The 12,530-nt window shown below is 43.6% G+C and overlaps 1 protein-coding gene across 1 annotated transcript in view; it reads left to right on the top strand.

Annotated features, from left to right (window-relative positions):
- jakmip1 (janus kinase and microtubule interacting protein 1) overlaps positions 1-12,530 on the top strand; it is a 24,466-nt gene continuing 11,936 nt past the window's right edge. The window contains exons 1-7 of the mRNA XM_035161156.2: positions 1-533; positions 6,510-6,829; positions 7,508-7,840; positions 8,570-8,731; positions 10,373-10,585; positions 11,995-12,108; positions 12,332-12,478. Coding sequence (XP_035017047.1) covers positions 6,674-6,829; positions 7,508-7,840; positions 8,570-8,731; positions 10,373-10,585; positions 11,995-12,108; positions 12,332-12,478 — 1,125 coding nt within the window. The 5' untranslated portion in view covers positions 1-533; positions 6,510-6,673. The remainder of the gene's footprint in view (positions 534-6,509; positions 6,830-7,507; positions 7,841-8,569; positions 8,732-10,372; positions 10,586-11,994; positions 12,109-12,331; positions 12,479-12,530) is intronic.

The raw sequence follows: 12,530 nt of genomic DNA on the forward strand, positions 1-12,530 counted from the left end.
CTGCGTGCCCACGCAGTAATCGCGCGCGGTGTCATTCTTGAACACGCAGTCAGGTGTCGCGCTTGTTTCACGCTGCCGGCGACGCCCGCCCGGTTTTTTCCTTTTTTTTTTACCCCACGTTCACGTTCACACGGACACAGACACCGGCTTATTTATTTATTTCTACCGGATGAAACGTATGGGAACGTATGACGTCGCGCGTGCACTCAAGTGTCTGTGAGGGTGTGTGTGTGTGTGTGGGCGTGGAGGGAAATGTCAACGTGCGGCGCGAGAGGAGGAGAAGCGGAGCGGTGTGTAGCTGAGAGGAGACGAGGCTGCTTGTCACAGGAGACTGAAGTTCAACGGGAGTAAAGTTGTTCGCGGTGGATGTTTCTGCGGCTTCTCGGTGCCTGCTGCTCCTCCTCCTCCTCTTCCTCCTCTTCCTCCACACACCGGAGCCCCGCCGCCCTCCCGCCGCCTCTTCCTGGATGTGAGGCGGGCAGCGGCGCTTCACCATCAGGCCACTTGTGAGCACCGGACCGCCTCCATTTCTGGTAAGTTTGTCCGGTTCCGCAACAATTCACAACTCCACAGAGAGAGAGTCATATGTGAGTTTGCTGCCGTGACACGCGTGAAACATCCGTGTTCCGTCCGCTGAAGGAGCAGCGGGAGCCGGCTCCATCAGACCCTGGGTGTCGGTGTCTGTAGACGAGCTCGACCCAGACAGGGATGCGAATTCTCGGCTGCATCCCAGGCCAAAGGCGGAGCTGCTCTCCTCTTCCTCCTCCATCCTAACCGTCACATTACCGAGGTTTACCTCCGGGAATCATGGAGGCAGACGGGGGAGGGAGGGGGGGTATGCACCACCACATCAGCCTGTGGTCACGCCAGCAATGCTGCACCATGACAGCGGTTCAAACCCGTTAAACCGCGCAGCCCGCATGCAAGGACACCCGACCTCTGTCTGCTGCTGGAGGAGGAAGAGGAGGAGGATGCTGCAGCAGCCCCACGCGTCTGGCCGTGGGGTGTGGTTGGGTTGTCAGCTCGGACTCCAGCAGCACTCCATAACCTTTTTAATGGCCCGTTTGACAGCTCATTAGCGAGCCGGCCCCGTTGCGGTAACTCACCCCAACGTCCCCGGCAGCGTTGCATTGCATTGCACCGTGTGTGTTTCCCCACAGGGCCCCTGTCTGTCACATCAGCCGCTCTGCATGGAGGCTGTAAATCTGCCCCAGTGGACAGACAACATGTGTGGCAGACGCTCACTGCTGTTTGATCAGCCCTCTGAGGGTGTGCTGCAGAAGCCGTGGTGCACGCTGGGCTGGTTGTGCGTGTTGGACAACTCTGATGCAGGAACTGGAGCGAGACTATAATTATTGCGTCAACAAGATAAGGTCACGGTCTGTTTATGATTGTTTTAGGATATATTTTCACTCTCTATCCAACCCTTTCCAACAATCTGTTGTGGAAAGTATGACTGTGAGCAGAGGCTTTCGGATATTCTCTGGCTCTTCCTCTTCCCCCCCCCCCTTGTCTCTTCTCTTCTTCCGCTCTCCTCTTCCTAATGTCATTTATCCTATTTGTTCTTCATTCATCGTCCCATCTCTTGCTCCACACCCTTGTCTTTCCCATGGGTTGTACTATGTTCCTCTCTCTTTGCTCCCTTCCGTGTAATGCTTCCACGAAGACCCGTCAGCACAGCCCCTCTTTCATTCCTAATGCAGAGAGAGGGAGGAAGTGTCTGTAATGTGTAAGCCAGAGGTTGAATAGCAGCCAGCCAGTACTAATGTTCTGTGTAGACGGGGAGAGAGAGAGAGAGGCGAGGTTAATCACATCATCGACTGCACTATCATGTCTTTGGAGAGGGGAGAGGCAGCTATCACTGCTAACACAGAAATGCACCCATGCATGCAAAAGCACACACACACACATAGATACAAACCGAGGTATTGCTGGGTATACAGTATAACCTGAGTGATATAAGTGGCAATAGCACAACTGAGTGATTGGGAGGAGGACGACTAGCCAATGTGTTTGGGTTGACTAGTCATCGGGGTCACTAGCTTGTAGTCACTCTGCAGGGAGAGTACATTTTAGGTCATATGATCCACGAGTGTTGCACTTGGCAGCGTTACTCTGCCTCTCAACAGGATCTTCAGTGTCTTAAGTGTATCTGTAGACGGCTGAGTGTGTGTGTGTGCTTTTGGCCAGGCCTGCTGCAGATATACTAATGTACTGTATACACAGGAATATATCTGTCTGTCCACACCCTCACTGTTGATCAGTAACCTAAGCAGAGAAGTGTGGAGTCTTTGTTTCCGCTCTCGTCTGCAGCTCTTTTATGTATTTATTGGGCCAGTATGTCTCAGTGGAGTCTAGTTAGTGTGTGTGTGTGTGTGTGTGTGTGTGTGTGTGTGTGTGTGTGTGTGTGTGTGTGTGTGTGTGTGTGTGTGTGTGTGTGTGTGTGTGTGTGTGTGTGTGTGTGTGTCTGTGTCTGTGTGTGTGTGTGTGTGTGGCTCTGTCTAGCGTTGAGGAGGTCCATCTGTGTCTATTAAGCTTGTCACCACTACAAAGAAGTGTGTATTGTCTACTCAACATTTTGCATTTAATTTATAACCTATATACCCTTAACTAACAGTCATTCAACCTAATGGTACATTATTATTATATATGTTTGAATTACTTGCATGTAGGCACAAAGAACCTCGGTCAAATTACTTTGAAGTTTTTCTCAATTGTGTAGTGAGTTTCTGATGAAGTCAGTGTGTACAGTATGTTCCACAATACTTGACTTATTTTTTATTGATAATCTAATCGACACAAACATAGAAGGCAAATGGGAGAAGTAGTAAATCTGATAATTACATAGAAAAACTTGGCTTTTCACAAGAAGACACTATCATTTGAATAATTGATGAGGTGATGATCAGCAGATTAACCAATAGTGAGATTAATAATAGGTCGCAGCCAAAATGCAACAACATAGAACCATATGATGAGATAAAGTGGAAAATGAGCATGGTTTGATTTAGTAATTTTATCTTTGATTGAATTGTTGTGTTGCTTATGACTGGAAAGTTTCATGAACAGTGACACCCTTTGTCCCAGAAACCATTAACAGGTTTTATTACTGACTGGTATGTGACATGTTTTTTTATTGCATTTTTTACTAATGGCTTCAGACGTCTCACGCTGTGGAAGTATGTTACTTCAGGGACATGTTTTAGAGTTTATTGTTGATATATATTACACAAATTGTCATTGCTGATATGAAAACACAACTTTAAAAGGGAAAACCCAACACCAACCAACCAGTTAACGGTTGTAACCCTGCACTCCCCCATCATTTCACACAGTGAAGGGGGATTTCCTGAGGCAGTGATCCCTGTCACACACACACACCTCACCTTGTGTAGAAGAAGGAATATTACATCATCAAGCAGTGGCAACTCAGTACTCACCTCGGAGCCTCCATTATGTTACGTTTAACTTACTGTTTGACTCTATTGGTGCTGACGGACACATTTTGTCGCTGACATATTGTTATGGTGGCCCAGAGGGTGAGAGAGGGTCCAGCTCTTAAGCAGCAATTAGCTTAATTGTGAAACTCTTCGGCGGCTGCAGAATTTCCTCATCACGTCTTTCCTGCAGTGACCATGAATGGGTTTAGCTCCATTGTTTGTTTAAGCAGATTGTCACAGTGCTACACGAACAGCATTCAAAAGGGTCTCGATAGTGCGTGTTTTGTTGCTGTATTATTCAGCTCGTGTAATTCTTTGTGTTTGATTTGATGAGTCAGTGATTTTTCGCCATACACTGTATGAGTGATGGCAGGAATGAGGAAGACGAGGATGTGAGTTTTGTCTGTTGAACTTTACCTGCACTTTAAGGCTTTCCTGCCAAACTGGCTGTTTATATCTGGGGTGGATGAGTTGAATTGAGGTCTATGGCCTGTGCTGGCTTTTGTTTGCTTCTGTGAACATTTAAAGGTGCTTGTTATCTTCTCGGAGCACCTATAAAATGTTCCCGTTTCCTATATAACATTTCAGGTTTTCCACAGGCTATAAAATTTCAGAGTGAGCTCCTGGCTTCCAGCTTGTGAACACGTGGCTGCTGAAGGTTTTTTGCGAACTGTGTAAGATTGATGGCATACATGTGTTTGTGCCTATGTAGCTGTTGGAGTGTATAGCATTGTGTGTGTTGTGATTTGATGGAAAGGGCCAGACCATGAATGTCTTTGGAGGTGATCTCCATCTATTCTGACAAAACAAGCCAAACAGCAAAATCCTCCTGTCAGATTTGTACACAAGTCGAGCCTTATAACAGAAATATGTCAGAATATTACCCAATAACTTTGAACCAGTGAATAAACTGACAAACATAATAACAGAAATGTTTATACGCATGTTTGTTGAACCAAAATGTCATGTTCATCTCCAAAATCAATCATTTAAATCAAAAGTTTATTCATAAAGCACAAACAAATCAATTGCAGTTCAAAGTGCTCTACAAGCGATTGACAAAATGTTTAAAAAATGAGTATTTAATGGTTTAATGGTTTAATGGTTTGCCACAGAAGCGCAATTAATTCAAGGTCAGTTGGGCCGTGAAGGATCCAACCATTTGAGCCTTCAAAAGCAGCCTCCGATGCAGCCCCCGAATTGAGACACCCCCTTTTATAGGATGGGTTCTCCCAAAAGTGGACGTAGGGTTAAATAACTTTATCAACCATTCCACATATTGTTTATAGGCTTTTTATTTTATTTTTTTTAAGTCAGTTAATAACTATATACAAAGATTCTGTGTAATTATACTAATACATTTTCCAAATGCATTTTGGGCACTGCTACACATATTACCACTGTATAATCGGCATTGTTACATTTACACACTGCACTTACTGTATTTGCAACACATTGAACATTGAGTTCTGCAGTGATGCAAAACAAGATTATAAATAGACTCTGACCTGAAGTATATCTGATGGCAGGTATTTAAAAAAAATAGATTGACATGCAACAGATCTTTTAGTTTGTAACTATGTTGTATCCAGATGTTGGTGAGATGAACATGCACCTCCTTGCCCTGTGAGGGGAAAACCAGTGAAAGCATCCATGCCTCTCAGCCATTTTAGCCTGGGTACATCTGGTCTCAGTTAATGGCACAAACATGCATGAACACGCTGAGAATAGTGGCAGTGTTGGATGTGTAAATCCCAGCAGCACACAGCTCGATTGACTTCTTGTAAATGAATAGTTGTCAGCGTAGAGAGATTTGGCGCCTGTATGAATAGACGTCAACTGTATCTGTCCCCAGACGTCAACTGTATCTGTCCCCAGTTGTTTAAGACTAATGGAACGTGTGCTTGTGTCATTGCTCTCTCTCTTTCTCTCTCTCTCTCTCTCCATGTGAATGAGGTTAGAGAATGAGGGAGGAGAAGGTAGAGATGGTTGCTGGAGTTGGAGCTTGCCTCGTTCTTCTTTTCACTTTTCTTCTGCTCTTTACTTCTTCTCTGCCTCTCTCTCTAATCTCTTCTCTCTCGTTTGTTTCCTCTCTGATCTCCTCTGTACGTGCTGTTTGAAAAACAAATCCATGTGGAAGAAAGCTTGCCTGCCCTCCAGCATCGGTGCATTTCTGTCTCTCAGTCAACCTCAGCGCAGAGATTGAACTAGATAACATTATGTGTGCACGTTTTATGCATGTGCGTTTTTTCTATACAACACAGTTGTGTGCGTGCGTGCACCATGTCCAACGTCAGACTTCCCCTTCCCATCATCCTTTGCTACGAGAGGAATGGAGTTTTTTAAGAGCCATGGTTGCCTTGGTAACTATTGCTGCCATCTGTGTGTGTTGTATGAATGGTTGGTAATGTGTGTGTAGAAAAAAGATGGAGGCGCCTGCACTCTTAATGCTCCACCTCCCTCATCTTTGCATTATTTATTTAATAGTCAACAGAAAGACTGGAAGGTTACTGGGTTACGAGTCATTCCAGGATGAGATTTGAAGACTCTGCTTACAGCTGAGTGAATGTGTGTCACCGTAGTAACATCTGTCCATCACATCGAATGAAAAATGTCGAAAAATACATCTTCTCAAAATGGAAGAGGTTAGTTTAAATCCTTTTGTATTGGCCCTGGTTTGAATGTCAAGACTCATCGCGGTTAAAGACGAATTTATCAGTCTGCAGAGGGAGAGACGGGTCCAGTGAGATGTTAGCGTCTCGGGACCACGACTGTAGAGGCCAGGCCAGACACATTTTCATGCACTGTGGAGCCTCTAAGCGCAGCCCAGGGACTCTGCAATAGGCCGGTGATAGATGGCCCACATGTATACGTGAGACAGGAGAGGGGGACAGAGGAGAGTGTAAATGTTCGTCCCAAAAATAGTCAGTTTCCCCCCAGGCTCTAATGCGTCATGTGGCTTGGGTCCACAGCGTTTTGAGTAGTTAAGTGTAACCCAATTTGTTTTTACACTGAGTCACGCTTTTTCCGTCTTTTATTTTCCTCTGTTTGTCTGTCTCTCTCAAACAGAAACTCCTCCAGCAACGATGTAGACCTGACAACCACACAATGATGATGATGATGATGGTGCAGGGTCTCGCCGGGAGGAGGAGCGGCAGCAGCGACTGACTCTCCCCCTTGGTTTAGCCACACCTGGCACTCTGTGTCCGTCCTGACTGGGCGGCCAGAGTGCTATGTCATCGGCCACACCCTCTGCGGCGCCACCCCTTAAGAAGGGAAGGAAGCCGGAGAAGGCAGAGGTGATGGCCGACTCGGTGCAGGTCACCAATGAGGAGCTGAGGAGCAAACTCATGGACGTCCAAATCGAGCTGCAGCAGGAGCGGGGCAAGGTGAGGGGGAGGAAGAGAAATAGTGACAGTGACAGTAGAGAGGAAGTGACCCATCTAGATCAACACAATAGAAGCAGAGGAAGAAGAGAGTGGCCGTTTTTAAAGAATAATTCGGAATGATTCACAAGAGAATAGAAAATGCTTTGCAGCTCATATTCAATTCAAGTACATTTATAAGCGAGTAATAGTTACATGAAGAGCTAATGGTGATTGCACTATGAGCTCAGACCTCTTTGATTGCTTTAATCACCCAGTCAGAAAATCACAGTAGTACAACAAGAAGGGCACTTGGAGAGCACATGCCTCAAACTTTCCTCCATGTTTCTGGTAAAAATGTAGACAGTTCTTGTTTAGGTCATGTTCCATCCCCTCCACAAAAACATAACCTCATTGGCGGAGGTAACCAGGTTTGTATCAGGGCTTAAAACATATGCACTCTGTAATCTGTAAAAGCATCTGTTCATTTAAAAATGGATGTTGAAATGCAACACAAATGTATTGGCATTTGTTAAAGCCAGGACAGAAACTATAACTGATCTCCATTTATTTTTAAACTGCCAGGATAAACTTGAAAATGAGGTCATCACTGTGCACATGGATGAACACATTTTACTTTGGTGATATAAATTATTTTTGCTTGACAGGAGTTTTCTTACTTGCTGTGTCTCCCTCACCCAGGTATGTAAGCTCCGTGAGCGCCTCCAGGAGCAGCGGCAGGCTCGGGAGCTCGAGCAGCACAAACATGTCGTGGCGCTCACTGACCTGCGCGCCAAGCTCCACGAGGAAAAGCTACGTGATATAGCGGTTGGCCGCGAGACCCTGGTGCGGCAGCACGAAATCGAGCTTGCGCGGTCCATCAAGATCCGGGACACCGAGGTGCAGAGGCTACAGGGGCTTGTAAATGCACTGAGAGATGGAGCTGCGGATAAGCTCAAAAACGCTCTTCTCGGAGAGGCTCGGGAGGAGGCCAGGAGGGCGTTCGATGGGGAGAGGATAAAGCTACAGCAGGAGGTAGGTTGTAGCATATAAGTGACAGCATATATGAGAATATATATGAGAATATATATGAGAATATATGTGCCAGTGTTTGTTATGCTTCTAGAAATGTGGAACTGTGATAACAGTGTAATCCTATTCCTGCTTTCACACAATATGTGGGATTTTCATAATGTTGAGATCAGTCTAATGTGCTTCAAAACTCTGTTTCTTGTCTTTGCAGCAGTGTCAGTAAAAGTGCTGGATGATACAGATAAAAACAATATCAAGATGAAAATGTTCATGTCAGTCGATATCGATAATTATCGCAATAAATGTCACATTATTATTTCTTTTAAGTTTGAGGACTGATTTCAATTGCAGTGGCTGTGTTTTTATTGTATTGAGGCTTTCACCTCACAAAACTGTGGATCTTATTTTTTCTGCGGCTGCTGCTGTTCTTAGATAAAGGCAAACATCTCTTTGTGGAAAGTTGGTGTTCTGATCATGTGAGTGTACATGTATATGCACTGAATGTGTGTGTTGATGTGGGACTAGTTAAACCTTTGTAAATATGCTGCTGAAAAACAGGAAACAGGGTGGAAAAGCCTGTTGCCAAGTCATTGTTTCACTGTAGCCTTCCAGACAAACAAAGCATCTATCATTACAACAGTTTAATGGGATAGGACATGTGTTTATAAATGCACAAGTGTCACTATCTTTGTCTTTGTGTGTATTCATTTTATCATGCATGTGGTGTTTTAGATCCAGGAACAGAAGACAGCCAGGAAGCAGGCTGACGAAGGTCTGGCAAACGCTCTGCAGGCCGACAAAGCAAAAGCAGTAGATCTCCGCACAGCCTACCAACAGCACCAAGATGAGGTGCATCGGATCAAACGGGACTGTGAGAGAGACATCCGCAGATTGGTGAGACATTCTCTACAGACACTACATACATTAAAGACATTGATGACAGTATAGTTATTGGTAGCTCAACTCTATAACATTACTTAGATGTTACATAACACATAATAGAGATTTTTTTAGAAACTAGAATTGAACTCGGTAAAGCTCCACTAAGGTCCAACAGTCCCCTTATGAAACCACATTTAAATATTTGGATCTACACCAAAATACACATACTCAAAAATATCAGTCCCCTAAATATGCATACAGAAGATGCATACAAATGTTTGTGATGTTGGAAAAACGTCCAATCTCACAATGTTAAAGAAAGTGGAAAAAATAATCCTTGATCCGCCCCTGATCTGGATCCATACCAACATTCAATGAGTTCTCACCTGATTCAAACGGCATCCTTCCAAGTTTTGTGGAAATCTATCCAGTATTATTTATCTAATCCTGCCAACTAACAAATAAAACAAATAAAGCTTATAAAACATAACTTCCTAGGGCGAGGTTATTATTTAGTGTTTAACACCGACAAAATGTCTGAATCTGCCTCATCAGGACCGTGACTATAGTTTGATCAGATTTAAGAAAAAGTATCGATCCCACAATTGTCACGATCATTTTTAAAGGAAAATGTTTTTAAAGCCGTCCTGGTACAAAACACACAGATTCAGAAAATAGTTTTCCAGGGCCTTATTTGATATGCAGACCTGTGGATGCAAATGTTTCCTGTCATGTCCATCACAATGAGACACACATAAAGACAAAGGTTACACTGCCCTATAAACTATATATTCTTACTCTTCAATGGCAGATGAGTTTGACAAACCCAGCAGATGTTTTTTTATAGTAGTTTCCTGTCCTGAACACATTTTAATATCACACATCAAAATCTGTTTTTCTGCTCCTGAGCTTCAGTTGCAGCTCAGAGTTTTATCTCATTAACGTTGCATGAAGGTTGGAATCTAACTGCTGCACTATCCCATCATGTGGTGCTTATCTGCCAAAATAAAAGTCTGCATACTTGCTTCAGTCGTTCACTGAACACATTACTACCAATAATAGCTGTTATAGTAGCCCTTCTGTATTTAAAGTATTGTTTGGGACTTGTAGTAAATGGATAAGCGTGGCTGATTGATGGACAGGAGGCAGTGCAGGAAATAACAGTGTTAAAAAACACAATGCACTGGGAAGTAGAAGTGGGAACCTTTTGTCAGAAGAAGTTGTGCTAACGCAGAGCTAGAAAGAAACTTTATGAATTAATCATAGTCTGGAGGGTGAGGTTTTAAAAGCTAAAACACTGTCACGCCCTCGTTCTGTTCACGGTCAATGGAGCCGAGATCTTGTTGGACTGAGGGTGAAGAAATGTGATGGTGATAAAACTGTATCACACTAAACCCAATTGTTATTCATTTAAGCTTCATTTAAACTGGATACTTGCACATTGGTGGTAAAACTAGTAAATTCAATAAATTATGCTTAGTTCAATTTGAATTTCTTAAATGAGTTTCATGTAGTAGATGATCTCAGAAATATGTGTGCTAATATGTGTATCATTTATTATGAATATTTTCAGTCATATTAATCTGGGCTATTAGTGAGCAGAACTGTCTGACAACCATTCACGACTCCTGTTCCTGTTCATCCGTTCTGTAGATGGATGAGTTGAAGGCGAAGGACCGGGTTGTGTGTGCTCTGGAGAGAGAGCTAGGGCTGCAGGCCGGCTACGCCCAGAAGCTTCAGCTCCAGAAGGAAGCCCTGGATGAGCAGCTGGGTCACGTACGAGAGGCGGAGAGGTACAACCACGGCAGCCCCAAGAGAGAGTTGATGCCTGGGTTAGGAGACAACCACGACCAGCTCAACAACCAGGTAAATATACACAAAACGAAATGTACACATATGCATCTATTCATGAATACAGGTATACGAAAATACATGGATACACTTATGACAGGCAATGTGGCAACAGGTAATGTGCACATACTCTTCATGAATTGGACCAAAATACAGAAGATGAATTTATGTGATAGGGTTTGATGAACATGTGTTTGTTAAGCTTTTTAATTATTTTGATAGCAAACGTGAAATGGGGAGAGTGGAGGAAGACGTGCAGCAAAGGGCTGGGTCGGAATCGAACCTGCGGCCTCAGGCCTCCGTATGTGGGACACTGGCTAGCTCAGAGGGTAGTGTGAGCATCCCACATACAGAGGCTTGAGTCCTTACAGGACCAGTTTAATCTGAAATAAAATATAGGAATACCTGTATACTGAGAGTGGATAATAAATTCCTATTGCTGAGGAGGGACATACATGATATATGAGCTCTCCATTCTGCACTGTGTATCTGTCCATTCAGTCACAAAGGCCCACACAGCTCATCTCTGCCACAACAATAAAACTGTAATTGGTTTTAGTCATGCATTTTCTCATCGAATCACATCCATAATGATGCTTCTCATATTACCCATTACTCTCTGCTTAAAAAAGACATTTAACTTCATGTCACTTTACTTCTTTGCAGCAGCGCTCTGACGACACGTTGTTGAAACCTGTTTTAAGCACAACATGAAGCTTAATGAATGTAAAATAAGCTCTCTCTAAAAAAAAAAGACGTGTAAAATGAGAATAACAAAATGTTTTATGTCGCCTAAAAAACCCATCGATTTTGAGTTTGGTATCATACAAGGCTAAAAAACAAACAAATATACACATCTGAGATGGTGGAGACAGTTTAATCGATCGATAAACTCATCATCTCAGCTCTAATTAAAAAGATATTGATCGCAAATATGTATTTCCTCATATATTCAAACTCTGCTAATCCGCATTTCCTCATGGATGCCTCTTTTAGCCCTGAACAAATAAAATTGCAGGTCTGCTCCATTTACACAAACGATCCATTCTCACGAACAAACAACTGAAACAAGGCATTTACACCAAATATTTTAAATTAATAGTTTGTTGAATCCAACTCTGTATGAATGATAATAATACAACTTTATTTTTATAGCACTTCTCTAAACAAGGTTACAGACTGCTTTGCAAAATACATGTAAAAGAACACACCAAACCATATATATATTTTTTAATTGGTATTTAGTTTTAAGGCATGAGAATATTGTGTGTATTGCACATTCATCTAAGAAATGCCAACTCATCCATCCCATGACTCCCTCTTTCCTGTCCACCTCCATTACCTGCCTGCCTGCCTGCCTGCATGTTCTTCCCTTTTTTCAGTTCTTGTCTTCCTCCTCCTCTCCTCTCCCCCCTTCTCAACAGGAGGTGGAGGAGCGTGACACCAGGAGGTTCCAGCTGAAGATCGCTGAGCTCAACTCAGTCATCAGGAAACTGGAGGACAGAAACGCGCTGCTGGCCGACGAGAGGAATGAACTAGTGAGGAACACACATGCAAAAGAATATGCAAAAAAGGGATTATAGGCATGCAAAGGCACACACATGCTGCGCACAGATGTACACACACAAACCTACATTAAAACGTTTAATATTCTCTGCCCTGCAGCCTTCATCTTGCTTCTGTTGCTCAAACTGGAAATTCTGAGTCACTAGAAGAAAAGACTCAAGATCAGTGTTTCCCCTCCGTTTCCTTCCTCTGCAGTTGAAGCGAGTGCGAGAGGCAGAGAGCCAGATGAAGCCCCTGTTTGAGAAGAACAAGCGTCTCTCCAAGAAGAATGATGACCTCTTGCAAACGCTGCAACGCATGGAGGAGAAACTCAAGAACCTGAGCCGGGATAACGCAGAGATGGTGAGCTGCACCCAGCACCTTTTATCTCTGTTCTTTGTTTTCCTTCCTCTTC

Source organism: Hippoglossus stenolepis, chromosome 7 (genome assembly GCF_022539355.2).
Source record: "Hippoglossus stenolepis isolate QCI-W04-F060 chromosome 7, HSTE1.2, whole genome shotgun sequence".
NCBI lineage: Eukaryota > Metazoa > Chordata > Actinopteri > Pleuronectiformes > Pleuronectidae > Hippoglossus > Hippoglossus stenolepis.